Source organism: Bemisia tabaci, chromosome 3, assembly GCF_918797505.1.
Source record: "Bemisia tabaci chromosome 3, PGI_BMITA_v3".
In the NCBI taxonomy this organism is placed as follows: Eukaryota; Metazoa; Arthropoda; class Insecta; order Hemiptera; family Aleyrodidae; genus Bemisia; species Bemisia tabaci.
In genome coordinates this window covers 27,119,337-27,131,793 of record NC_092795.1, presented here as the reverse complement: position 1 = coordinate 27,131,793, position 12,457 = coordinate 27,119,337, and the positions used below count along the sequence as shown (strand labels likewise).

At 37.5% G+C, this 12,457-nt stretch overlaps 1 protein-coding gene across 2 annotated transcripts; it reads right to left on the bottom strand.

Annotated features, from left to right (window-relative positions):
• Positions 1–7,636: 7,636 nt before the first annotated feature.
• Positions 7,637–11,984, bottom strand: Samtor (S-adenosylmethionine sensor upstream of TORC1). 2 transcript variants are annotated; one of them, XM_019042402.2, is made up of 3 exons: positions 11,711–11,984; positions 10,151–10,302; positions 7,637–8,510 (listed from the first exon to the last, which is right to left on the bottom strand). In XM_019042402.2, the coding sequence occupies exons 2-3, from the start codon at positions 10,280–10,282 to the stop codon at positions 7,638–7,640; spliced, it is 1,005 nt and encodes a 334-aa protein (XP_018897947.2). In that variant the 5' UTR covers positions 10,283–10,302; positions 11,711–11,984; the 3' UTR covers position 7,637. The 2 variants fall into 2 exon arrangements, with proteins under 2 accessions (XP_018897947.2, XP_018897948.2); XM_019042403.2 differs by having other exon boundaries at positions 11,822–11,982.
• Positions 11,985–12,457: the final 473 nt, after the last annotated feature.

The window sequence follows — 12,457 nt, the reverse complement described above, 5'->3', positions numbered from 1 at the left end:
TTTAGATTTTATATCTTCCAAATTTCGTTAATTTAAAGACTGCGACTAGTCCAAATTTCGTTATTTCAGAAGTTCAACGTTTTTTTTGTTAAAATATAATTATTTCTGAACTTTTTGAATTTCAAAACTGGTTATTTTTTCAATACAACTGTTATTCTGTATGTCTCCTACCAGCGATTAGTAATGTTTAAAAAAATAACGATTTGTTTCAACACCATTTTTCAAGAGTCTGGACTCTAAAACCAATGTGTTTTTTCCAGTGCTACACTAGAAAAAAAACACACTGAAAAAAAAAACACATTGGATCTAGAGTCCAGACTCTTGAAAACATTGACAAGAAAAAATACTCTTGATTCAATCGGATTTTTGCTTGAATCAAAACGAAATCCGCTTAAATTAAGAGGCTATAGTTCTTGATTTAAGCTAGATTCTAACTGAGTCAAGAGTACCTTTTCTTGTCGATGTTTTTAAGAGTCTGGACTCCAGATCCAATGTGGTTTTTTTTCCAGTGTAATAAATGTACTCTGCGCGGGTAAAATCACGCAAAAATCACGTTAGACGCGCGTTGTGTAAAAGTTTGGTATCCATTGCAAGTGGCATAGTTTGTAACACGCTTTTTCAAGTTTCCCGCGTCTGCAGGCAGCTTTTCTCAGTCACCGCCGACCAGGTTTGTACAGACAGACTGACAGACAGGAGTCTGAAAAACCAAGCTGAGTAAACAAACGAATTCTATTATATGATTTCAATCATGTTCAAGTGTTTGCTTCTTTTCCTCCCTTTTTTTTTTTTTTTTTTTTTTTTGCAAAAACAAGAGCTTTGAATCAATCGAAATCTTACACAAGGAGAGTTTATAACAGTTTGTGAGATTGTTCGTTTATTTAGGTTGGGTCTTTCTCCGGGCAAACCTGACTGGCAGCCACCAAGAAAACTACCCGCATACGCGGTAAATTTGAAAGATCGTGTTACAAACTATGCAGATTGCGCGCTTAGTGGGTTTCGAACTTTTTATGTGAGCCCAACGTGATTTTCGAGCGAATTTACCCACACAAGTGTATTCAGTCGGATGTGCTTCTTGCACTTGTTTACTTGATTTTTTTTTTTTTTTTTTTAAGAACTAGTGCAACTGTCGCATTCTCTCTTGAGGAAGGTAGGTACTGTAGTACCTTGTGTCTGCACTATTGGCCTGCCACCGTGTGGATGCTGCTGGCGGAAATCTCATCAGAAGACTTTAACGGGAGGATAGGACAAACACCTAACTGAGGAGTTTTTCTACGGAAACGATGCCGAGTGTACTTGGTGCTCCAAATGTAGCTAGAAAAAATGTTTAAAACATATTACTCATACTGAAAGGTTTTTGAAGACTTTAACGAAAGGATAGAAAGAACGCCGCCGCGTCGTTCTAGAAAACTTTTCAAAGAGGATGCTAGAGTTCATGAGGTATCAAAAGTATAGACGAGGGGGGGGGGGGGGGGGGGAGTCGCACGAGCTACGACACTCCTTATGCAGGAACAAAGGAGTTTCCAGGAGACTCTAACCATAGAGTCGAAAGAACACGAAGCTAATGAATTTCTCGTAAGATATACAGGAGAGTTATACAAGGTGTCGGAAAACCTGGAAGAAAGTCTTAAACCTATTTTTTAGGTAAAGGTAAATGGACTGAAGGAGACTTTAAGGAAAGGGTAGAAGGAACCTCAACCAACCAGCAAATGTCCACGGGAAGGGAGTATACTGCAGAATTAAGAATACTAAGGAATATATTTAAAGTTCATAATCTTTACATCATAGATGCAAAAGCGAGCTGATAATAACACTGATTGTCATTCAGTTTGCTTTGACGCTTTTTCAACCCCTCGGGCCTATTTACTTAGAGGGCTGTAAAAACCAAAGCCGATTTTGCTCGTTCGGAGGTTGCCCCTTATATTTCTCTTTCCCTTTCTAACTAATTAACTAAAGAAAAATCCAAACAGATTTGAATGAAACATTAAAATAATATTTTTCATCTTACCTATCTTAGATAAAAACACGGCAGATTTTAGGTAATTCACATTAGTTTACCCGCATATAATCAATGGAAAACTTGCAACGGCTCAAATTGAAGTATGCACGTTTTTTCACCTCATCATCGGTGAAGCGAAAGTATGCATTTGCGCACGCGCAAGGGTGCAATTTCAACGGTAATCGTCATCGGCGGATCCAGCAAATGGACAACATTGTTTTTCTTCATTAAAACCTATGGAAATGCATCGATTCTTGGAGGGGCCAGGTACTCCGACAAGAATAGATTATTTACCATAGGTGTAAATGGAGGGAATCCAGTGTTGCCAAGTTGCTGGATCCGCCTCTGGTAATCGTCATATTCCGCCATCAAGTCAAGGTGATACCGTTGAAGGCGCTCTGGGCAACTATTCCGCCACAGGAGAGTTGCAAAGTATCAGTTAAAAATGAAGGCGCACCGTCTCGTAAATTAACCGATGTCGTTTATCACTGTGAAGAGTCCCATGATCCCACGATATGCGGCTCCTGTTCGATCGATTTTTGTACAACTTGATATTCTTTGACGAGAAACTTGTAATGCAACGCACATTTTCAAAATTCGAAAATCAAAGATGGTGCATGGATGTGGTCTAAAATGCTATCTTGGCTCGATTTGTGGAACTAGGTGGTAGCGGGTACTTTTTACGTGAAATTCGAATTTTTGAAAAACTTTATTTATTAATTCATTTGGAAAGCAGGGACGGACTGGCCGGGGTGGCGATGGGGCGATCGCCCCACTTTCATCGGCCAAAAGGGGCCCCGGAGGGGCCCCTTTTTGCCGATTTGAAGGGCCGTATTTCGCCGTTTCGAAGAAGCGCCCGAGGGCTTTTTCGGTTCGTCCTCGAGAAAGGGCCCCGAGACTCCTGAGAGGACAGGACACTTTATGGCCGATTCGGAGAGCGCCCTGAAGGAGCTTTTTTATGCCGTATCTAAGGGCGTTGCATTTTGAGAGCCCTTTTTTCTGATTCGAATAAGTCCAAAGGGGTCCTTTTTTGTCATTTCGGAAGAGCCCTGAAGGACTCATTTATTGCCGATTCGAAGAAGACTCGATGGAGCCTTTTTTTGCCGCTTCTAAGGACCTTAAAAGAGCCCCTTTATCTGATTCGAAGGAGTCCTTTTTTGCCGTTTCCAAGGGACCATTTATTGCCGATTTGAAGAGGCCTTGATGCGGTTTTATACCGCCTCTAAGGACCTTCAAGGCAGCGGGCTCTTTATCGCCGATTCGACAAAAGGGTCCTTTTTGCCGGGGGCCCTTTGGTACTGATTCAGAGAGGCCTCGAGGGCGCATTTCTATGCAATTTTGAACTTTGGAGGCCCCTAGTAGGGAACCTTTCCTACCTTCCTCAAGGGATTTCGTAGGGGCCTTCGGCGATTTTTCCCCCCTTTAGCGAAATCCATAATGGGGGCTGTCCATATAATACGTAACGCAGTTTTTCCGATTTTTTTACCCCCATCCCCCCTCCGTAACGCGTAACGCAAGCTCGAACCATCCCCCCCCCCTCAAAAAAAATAAATAAATACGTAACACAAGCCTCGCCCCTCCCCCCTATTTTGGTCAGTTTTTTAAATTAACAAGGAAAAAAAAGGTCTTACGGCAAAAAAGAGTAAAACCTTACCATGCACCCAAGTTACCTGTGAGCGAGTATTTTCGAAACTAAAACTTATTAAAACGCGGATTCGATCGCAAATTGGGCAAGAACTACTGACTTACTTGATGTTATTGTACGTAGAAAGAGATTTGACCAAATCTATTGATCACGAGATAATAATCAACTTGATCGCGGCAACCTCAACAGAGTTAAAAAGGCTGTTAATGGCGTAAAACTGTGTTTCTATTTCCAGTTTAATTAACACAATAATTTTCAAAGTGTCAGATTTTTGTCAATTTTTTGTTCGTATTTTTATTTTCATTTTTATTTTTATTTCAAAGGCTAAATTCTGAAAACACGTATCTCGGAATCCGCATCATTAACTCATGAACCCTGAGACTCATAAGGATACACGCAAAACATGAGCATCCTTACGAGTCTCAGGGTTCATGATGCGGATTCCGAGTTACGTGTTTTCAGAATTTAACCATCGATTTATTCATTCATTACGCGTCATTTAACTAGTAAACGGCACTGATTTTTCTATGAGCAGAGCGAAGAAAGGATCCAATAAAACGTTCAAAAAAAATTAAGACAGTTGTCAATTTTGGCGGCTAAAAAGTACATTTAAAAAAAACAAACGAACAAAAAAATCCGAACTGTGTTTTTCAGAATGTGTTCTTTTTAGACTGTCACTATTACTATTCTACTTGATTCTATGTATCTTCTGTATACTAATTTAGCTTTGGCACAATTTTTCGTTGGAAGAGGAAAATAAAAGTTGAATTCCAAGTATACAACGGATTCTCATTTTTTCATCCAGTTTAAGAAAATATACTAAGTTTTGCATTTCTGGTCTCTTTTTGGATAATGTTTCAAAAATAATATTAAAGAGTAGGGTCTAAAATAGCGTAAAATTCATTCTAAAAGGGCCTAATTTTCAAAATTTTCCGGGGGAGTGCCCCGGACCCCCCTTCTACTGGGGGACCCCCCAGACCCCCCTAGGGGCCCGCCCCATACTTAATTTAGGGCCAGTCCGCCCCTGTTGGAAAGAATCCTTTATATGAAGAGGACTTAGGAATTTTCTCGCAGTTCAAATAGGAGCAGAAGTCCAGATCTTCCGTCTTTTTTATAAACAAGTTGTCAACATTTCACTCGCCGTTACCTTTCGTCAAAATTACGGATTTCCCCCGTTCGGTTAATGAGTGTATTCACGATTTGTCAAAAAGGTTAGTAAAAGAGCAAAAAATTGAGCGATTTTGAAACATTGGACCTCCGCCCCTGTCGTAAGCATTTAAGTGGGCCGTTCATGTGATAACTAAACGCTAAATTAGAGAGTTTTCGATCCTTCTCCCTTTCGTGACGGTATTATGACCAAGTCCTAACCGGATACGGACATTAAGTCCGTATCCTTTAACAGATGAAAACAAAATGGTGTAACGCTTTCTTAGACCCCCCCCCCCCCCCCCGAATGAGCGTTATGTGTTTTATGAATGACCCGTAAGTATCAATGTGCGGTGAGTGTGTTCTCCAGTTGACCAATGTGTTCGCGTGTATCCGTGTGTTGTTGATAGCTCAATATTTTTTAAGGTCAAAGAGGACTCTTAGCATCATCGGCAGCACGTTTCCATCAAAATCGTAGGGTGTCAGAAATGGATGAACATTTTTCACTGGTTCTTTTCGGTTCCTTTCTTTTAACGAGGTACTTATATGCGAAAAAAAAAAAAAACCATTCGCTCATAGTTGAAACTGCTTACACATTGACGTTGATTTTCGAATATATCGACGGTGTAAGTCGGCAATCACATAACTCAGTTTGCGACGTCGCAGACTTCCTGTCATACTTCATTTTTTAAACGGAAAACTACTCAACGGAATTCTTTTAAACTACCGTGATTTTTCTTCTCTGTGCGAGAAAAATTCTGCAAAAACTTCAGGGTATGATGTCAATTTGTTCTCCTTTAAAAAAATAATATACAGGCGGAGATTTTTAGACACCGCAAACGAGATGTGTATTGCGGACTTACGCCGTCGATTTTCTCATGTCGAAGGGAAAAGAAAAGTAGATATTAATTTATCTATGTGAGGGAAAAACCAGTTGAATAATGAAAAATTGGCATACTACGTCCAAACAGTAGAGAGGGACGTGTAGCGCTACCGTGGCTGCGGAGGTAACCACGATTGACAGTCATTTCGTAGTGCAGCGTCTTGACGCAGTATATCATGTTAGTTGGTGCGCTCGATTCACATTAGTAATCAACAATGCGTTTGAGTATCGACATCAACATTCGCCAGGTGTCGCTACTGTCCAGGCGCACAAAGCCGGCATGAAGGGCGGGACGGGGAGAGAACGGTGCGGCATGGCCATGGTGTCCCCCTCCCTTCCACCCCTTTAAAAACATCATATTGACTTGTTAGAACGTTGATTGAATGTGTCAATGGAACACACAAATTTCATAGGTTGATTCACTAGGAAAAAAATGTGAGGGTGTTCAAATTGGAAAACCTACGATTTTCATTTCTACAGATCACAAAATTTGTTGGACAATTTTCTGGAATGACACTTAAATAGCGTTGGGAAAATGTTCATTTCCCTGTTAGCAGATCTTCCCTGCCTACAGAAGTAGAATGTCTCTTATAATTAAATGAAACAAATTTTACTACATCCTGTTACAACTATTTCTCGATCTTATTTATTCTTTTTTTTTCTCTCTTCTTTTTTTTGTTTTTCTGTAGGAACTAAGCATTCCTAATAACTTCATAGAATCTCAGAAGAAAGAGGCAATTTTTGAAGTTCTTAGTTAATTTTACAAAAGTTTCAAGAACTTCGACTTAGAATGTGTACTCTCTTCATAAAATAGTTTTAAAAGCCATGTTCCAAAGGTATAGATTGATAAAACTTTTGAAAATTTTATTTGATCTAAGTACCTTGGAAAAAAAAAAATCCACTCGGATAGAGAGTAATATTGAACAAATTGTGTGAAGTGCATAGAACAGTTTTACTTTTTATTTTAAATTCGTTGAATAAGCTCTTAATATTCCTTGAAAAAGAAATGGAAATTCTAGAGTTTTTAAAACAAATTATGCGGCATCATGAATGCAAAAAATTGTAAGAGGAAATCTACTTAGCAGAATCATGATTGAGTAATAGGGTTTTATATGAGAAGTATGTATCCTGGATTTAGGAGTTTGGCATCAACTAGATTTTGATTAAGTAAAATTTAAAATTTTGTAATTTTGAGTCGTCTCACAGCATACTTGGTGAAAAAATCGAGCACTAGCCATCAGTTTTTCCCCAAAAGAGAAACTTTCTTCACTTTAAAGTGTATTTGTATCATAGAAGCATTCCAATCTAATTGTTAAACATTACATGTGTTTTTCTGGAAAAAGAGAAAAATCATATGATGCCTTCATCCATAATATCATTCAGTTCTTACTGACTGTTTTTTATTCTGCTCTTGCTGAGAAAATCTCTAAGTCCCTAAATTGCTTCACCCATTTTTTAAAATTTTTCAACTGCCCCCCTCCCTCCCCGTATCCAAATGTCATCCGTAGACCCCTCCCTAAAAAATTACGTCATCCTTCGAGAGCCCCCCCCCCCCACTTTTCGGGGGAAAACGCTAAAAATCAATAAAAAGATATAGTCTGCAGCGTTAGGAACATGATTAATTTCTATTCTTGAGTACAAGATATATGTTCTGTTCTGGAGAAAAACTCAGAAAATCGATCGCACTTTCATCCTTTCTGCCTTCAGAGAAGCTTACGTCATCCTTGGCTTGACCCGCCTCCCCCCTACTTGGGTGACATAATTTGTGGGCGGCCCCTTAACAAATGAAGGTGCACTAATTTCTTTAAAAATGCAAGAAAATATTCCTACCATGCGTTGATTTTCATCTTGCAGTACTTAGTGCTAAATCAACTTTTATTTTTACGAATAAAAACATAGTAAAGTAATTTTCAAAAACAGTAAGAAGGGGGTTAGATGAAGATAGTTAGAGGCAAAAAAAATCATGTCTAATCTTGAGCATCTATATTTGGTAAAAAAGTGAAATCACTAGCGATTATTTCTTCATCTTGGCTACTTTTAACAAAGACTGAATCAGATGACAATATTTGATTGTTCGACATAAAATCAGAAACATCCTGAGGAATCGATAAACTTTCACTTGAGTCCATACTATCAGGTTGCCGCTGACTCCAAAGCTGAGACACTCGAGAATCGATGCACTTTCGAAAAACAAGCCCATGTAAATGCTGTAATTTCGTATACCCAACTCGAAAAAACCCAATTTTTGCTAAACTCAGTCTCCACGCCCTTAATAGTTTTGAGTTGGCTGATTCATGTCGCGAGTCAGGGGTCAGTATCATCAAAATACCCTCTGGCCTCAGAAGTTGATGAGCTTTCACACAACACTCATAGCGCTTGGTTGGAGCTGGTATATATTCCAGGAACAGGGAGAATACGACAATATCAAAATAGAGCTCAGGTAAAACTGTACATTCATGACACTGTTCAAAAGAAACAGTGTTTTCGACTATTGGAACTTTCAAAAAATCACACTGTAGAACATCCTTTGTAGCTGGCATCAGATCAATAGCAATTGTCTGAAACTCTTGAAACGCACTAAAAGGGTTATAGCAACTTCCAACATCCAATAATCTAAAGGGGGGATGAAATTTGATAAATTCTATGGAATGTTCATCGTCTGACAGATTGAAGGAAGATCTAAGGCGTAGTTCTTTATCTCTTGATTTCAGTAAAAGTCCATTCCTGAAATAAGAAGAAGACTGTTCATGAACCCATATGATTCGACTTCGTGATGGGTCATCTTTGTTCTTTCCACTCCAATGATTAACGGCCAAAATATGCATAGCCTCAGCATACCTCTGAAAAATGAAAAGAGTTTTCAAGTGTGAGTGAATGACATCTGTTAACACACAAGGTCAAATCATGAAACACAGAAACTAGCTTCCAACCAACAGGGAATAGAGATGAAAAAAAGTAAAAAGGCAATACAAGTTTCACAACTTGAAAACTTATTTGAAATGCAAAGGGAAAATCTATGAGTGGTATAATCAGAGCAAGAATTCTTAACAGGAAATATTTGAATGCTACCAGGAAAAGTAATGGGAAACTCATGACTAAATTGAATAACACTGATTTGAATGAGAGGGATAGAGATCATTCTCCATGGACGTTTAGAAATCATACAGTTTTTAAAATAGAGTGTCATAATGACTTCTTGCCTGCATTATTTCGTTTGAATTTTCATCAATACATAAGGAATCATAGTCAATGCATCCATTACAATCAAGAGTTCTTACACAAGCCTCATAACTTTATTAGACACATAATTCAAACCATGACCGCCCTCCTCAAATTCGCCCTAATTTTGCCACAAAAATTGAAGACATCATAGCATCAGGAAATTAACTCACACTTTTGGAAAATAAAAATTTCAAGCACTTTGAATAGAACTTGTTTCAGCTTATCCATTCTACAAATAAGTTGAACTTCACAACCTCCTTTTACACCTTAATATTTGAATTCAAATTAATTTGGGCTACAGTGCCCGACATTTTAAGTGCAATAATGTCAGAGATCACATAGGTCAATCAGTTTTTTTTTTGTTTTTTTTTAAATTGAAAAACTAATCAACCTATTTTCTCAAATTTTGTAAAATATTTTTTCCTGTTCAAGGCATAGCCTATGAATATTTCAAGCAACGAATTGGGCTTGATTTCTTTTGAAAAATAAAGTAGGAGAGGAAATTTTGAAACACCATATGAGTTTCCACCTGTATCCATCAATACGCTTTCACATAAATTTCCAACTTTGAACAGGTTTTTTCCGGTGAGAGTAAAAATTCTCCACAATACCTCATTTGCTATACCTTTCAAAGGGTCACTGGACAAGGTGAGAAATTAAGTATGATAGACATGTTCCTCATCGAAATTTAAAGTGGAGCGAATGGTACATAACCAGAGTGTATTTTAACTCATGAGTGAGCGCTTGACGTTTTCTGTGTACGACAGATCAAATTTCCTGCTTACCAAAAAGCTTAGGTCTAATTGAGTCAAAGTAGACACCAAATTAATTTCAATGTCTGCCACAATGGAATAATTTTCTCTGAGAGCTGAATGTTCCTTGAAAATTTGAAAGGTACCTTGCATCAGCAGAGGAAAAAATAAATTTTTATGGAACTCAATTCCAACTATTTATTGAGCAATAAGTTTTTTTAGATGGCCCCTTTGAGCTACATTGATTTTTGGTTTCTTTAGAGGCAGAACATTTTAATTTACTGATTTTAACTTTCATCATGAACATCAATATCTCACTTATGAGTTGACGCTGGATGTCTTCTGCATGAAATTTTGATGAGATATCATGCCTCATAACGTGTCATGTTAAATTTATTCTTACTCTGCCTAGCGATCCATTTTTAGAGAGTAAGAAATTGGTAAAAGCTAAGTTGGCAGTTAATTTTAATCTTGGTGAAAAGTAATAACAATTTAATAAAACAAACCTTCAAAGTATTTTCATCCTTGCAGTGTTTTTCCCATGCACCATCAAACCCCTCTTCTAGCGCTAAATTTCTGAGCTCATGGTGGACTGTCTTGATGAAGTTGGAAAGCTCAATTTGCTCACTGGAGGCCATTGTCACAGCAGTTAACGCACCTACAAAATAAATGAAGTGTCTTGAGGTTATGACATATGATAAATGAGTTGACCTGATATGTTTTAAATTGAAGTTCAGCGTAGTTACATTTCAACAAAAAACAACTAATCGCAGAAGTAGGTCATCTCTCTGTAGCCTTTTAAAAAACGTGGCACTAAGCGTATATGGTCAGATTTTCAGTTCGGTTGCACTTCATTGTAAATAGTTCAAAAATTTAAATTGTTTTCTTTTGTAAAACAGAAAAAATTAAATAATAAAAAAGGAAGAAACTAATAGAAAATTATGACAAAGCTGAATCAATAGTTACACAGTAAAAAATAATGCAGCAACTACAATTTTTCTTAAATTTCAAGATTAATCAAGAGATTTGCTACCAAGATCAACAGGTTTGTACCAAGATTTGTGCATGCATAAATTAAGATGGAAAACTTAAAGCCAAAAATGCATACCTCAATTGCAATGCTTTAAAGTCGCATATTATATTTTATTTTCTTCAAATAATATAACCAACAGTCATAACAGTCTAACAATATAAGGGATCTATTTATCACTGAGTGTTTTTGTTAACTTTAATAGTGGTGCACCTTAGGTTCTCTCTAAACTGACTCATAAGTATTTTCGAATAAGAGTTTTCAAATATCATAATGCTACAACTACTTCTCTTCCTAATTGATCGTTTTCTTTTTTGAGCTTGCCTATGTACCTGCGTTTAAATAAGGATTTCAACGTAGGTTGAATACGTACTTTGCGATTCAAATCAAGAGATGCTCACAGGCAAGGCCTTTGCATTAACTCTGCAGCAATGCTCCTATTAAGCTCACAATGGGTTTGATACGATCACAATTAAGGAGCGTATTAAATGTTCCTTAGATTCTCTAAAAAATTATGCATGATCATTTTAACTTGATTCAAATGCAAATTGAAGTGATTTCGCATCTTCAGAACAGGACTTTTCTATGTACTTGCACTGTGCAATCAGCTTGAAACTGCAGTTTGCATGAATGCAAGCTTCTTAGTTCCAACTTCACAAGAGTAAGTTTCAATGGGAATCAAAAGTTGTATGAACAGTCTTTAGTGATGTGTGTTGATTATATGTTCTCTAATTTAGGTACATCAAGAGGGGCACTTCGAAACTGCTTGAGTATAAATAGCTATTTCCTAAAATTGAGGCACAAAATTGAGATATGCAGGTGCTAAGTTATGAATTATATTGCCGCTAGCTTCCTGACGGCTCTATTATGCTTATCATCAATGTTTTTCAAATTTCTTAATGCATCAAGATAGCTGGGATGTTCTCACTTTTGATCTTTCTTCGCAATAAAATGCACACGTAAAGAAAATCTACATTCACATAGGGAATAACATGTTAGAACTCAGTCTATGAATGCTAAAATAAAAATATACTACCTTAAATGAAAGGAGATTCAGGTGTGTTTGACATGCTTGACTTGACATTGCAGGGTGTGCCAATGGATTTCAGAGAGTAATCCAAGCAAAAATATTGATGATTCGACTAACCCTATATGAAATCGGCTGGTGCTTCTTACATTTACAAATTATCCATTGCTAATACACTAAACAATATGACTTAACTTCGGTGTTTTCAGCTTTTCTCTAACAAAATCTCGACTTCAAGACTTCAAGACACTTCAGTACCTGTACATAACCTCAATTTTCAAATAATCACGTTTGTTTTGATTTTACGTCACACTTTTCTCTTTTTTTCCGGCTGCATTGGGAGTTGCATAATCCACGCTATGAAGGCATTTCAAATGAGAGAGATCGTCTATCGACACCAATGACGGTTGACGGTTCATGTTCCTTCGATGATAAAAGCAAAATTACTATAAATTCCGAAAATTAAGAGTTATCTAAGATAAGAGGCAGTATTCTGAAGAACAACGCTGTCACATAAATACTTGTGTGGAACAATTCCCAGCCGAGGCTTGGAAAAAATACGCGTCCCGCGGTGTAATTATATTGTAAAAAAAACATCAGACGTCGAATAATTGAAAAAAATAGAACACAAATAGAGTGTCAGCACAGCCGAAGATGGGAGAGACGTATTCGGGCTTCATTTCTTTAAAACCTCATTTGCAGCATTGAGCGGGAGCATTAAGACATCACGCCTCCCACCTTCGCGCCTTCAATTTT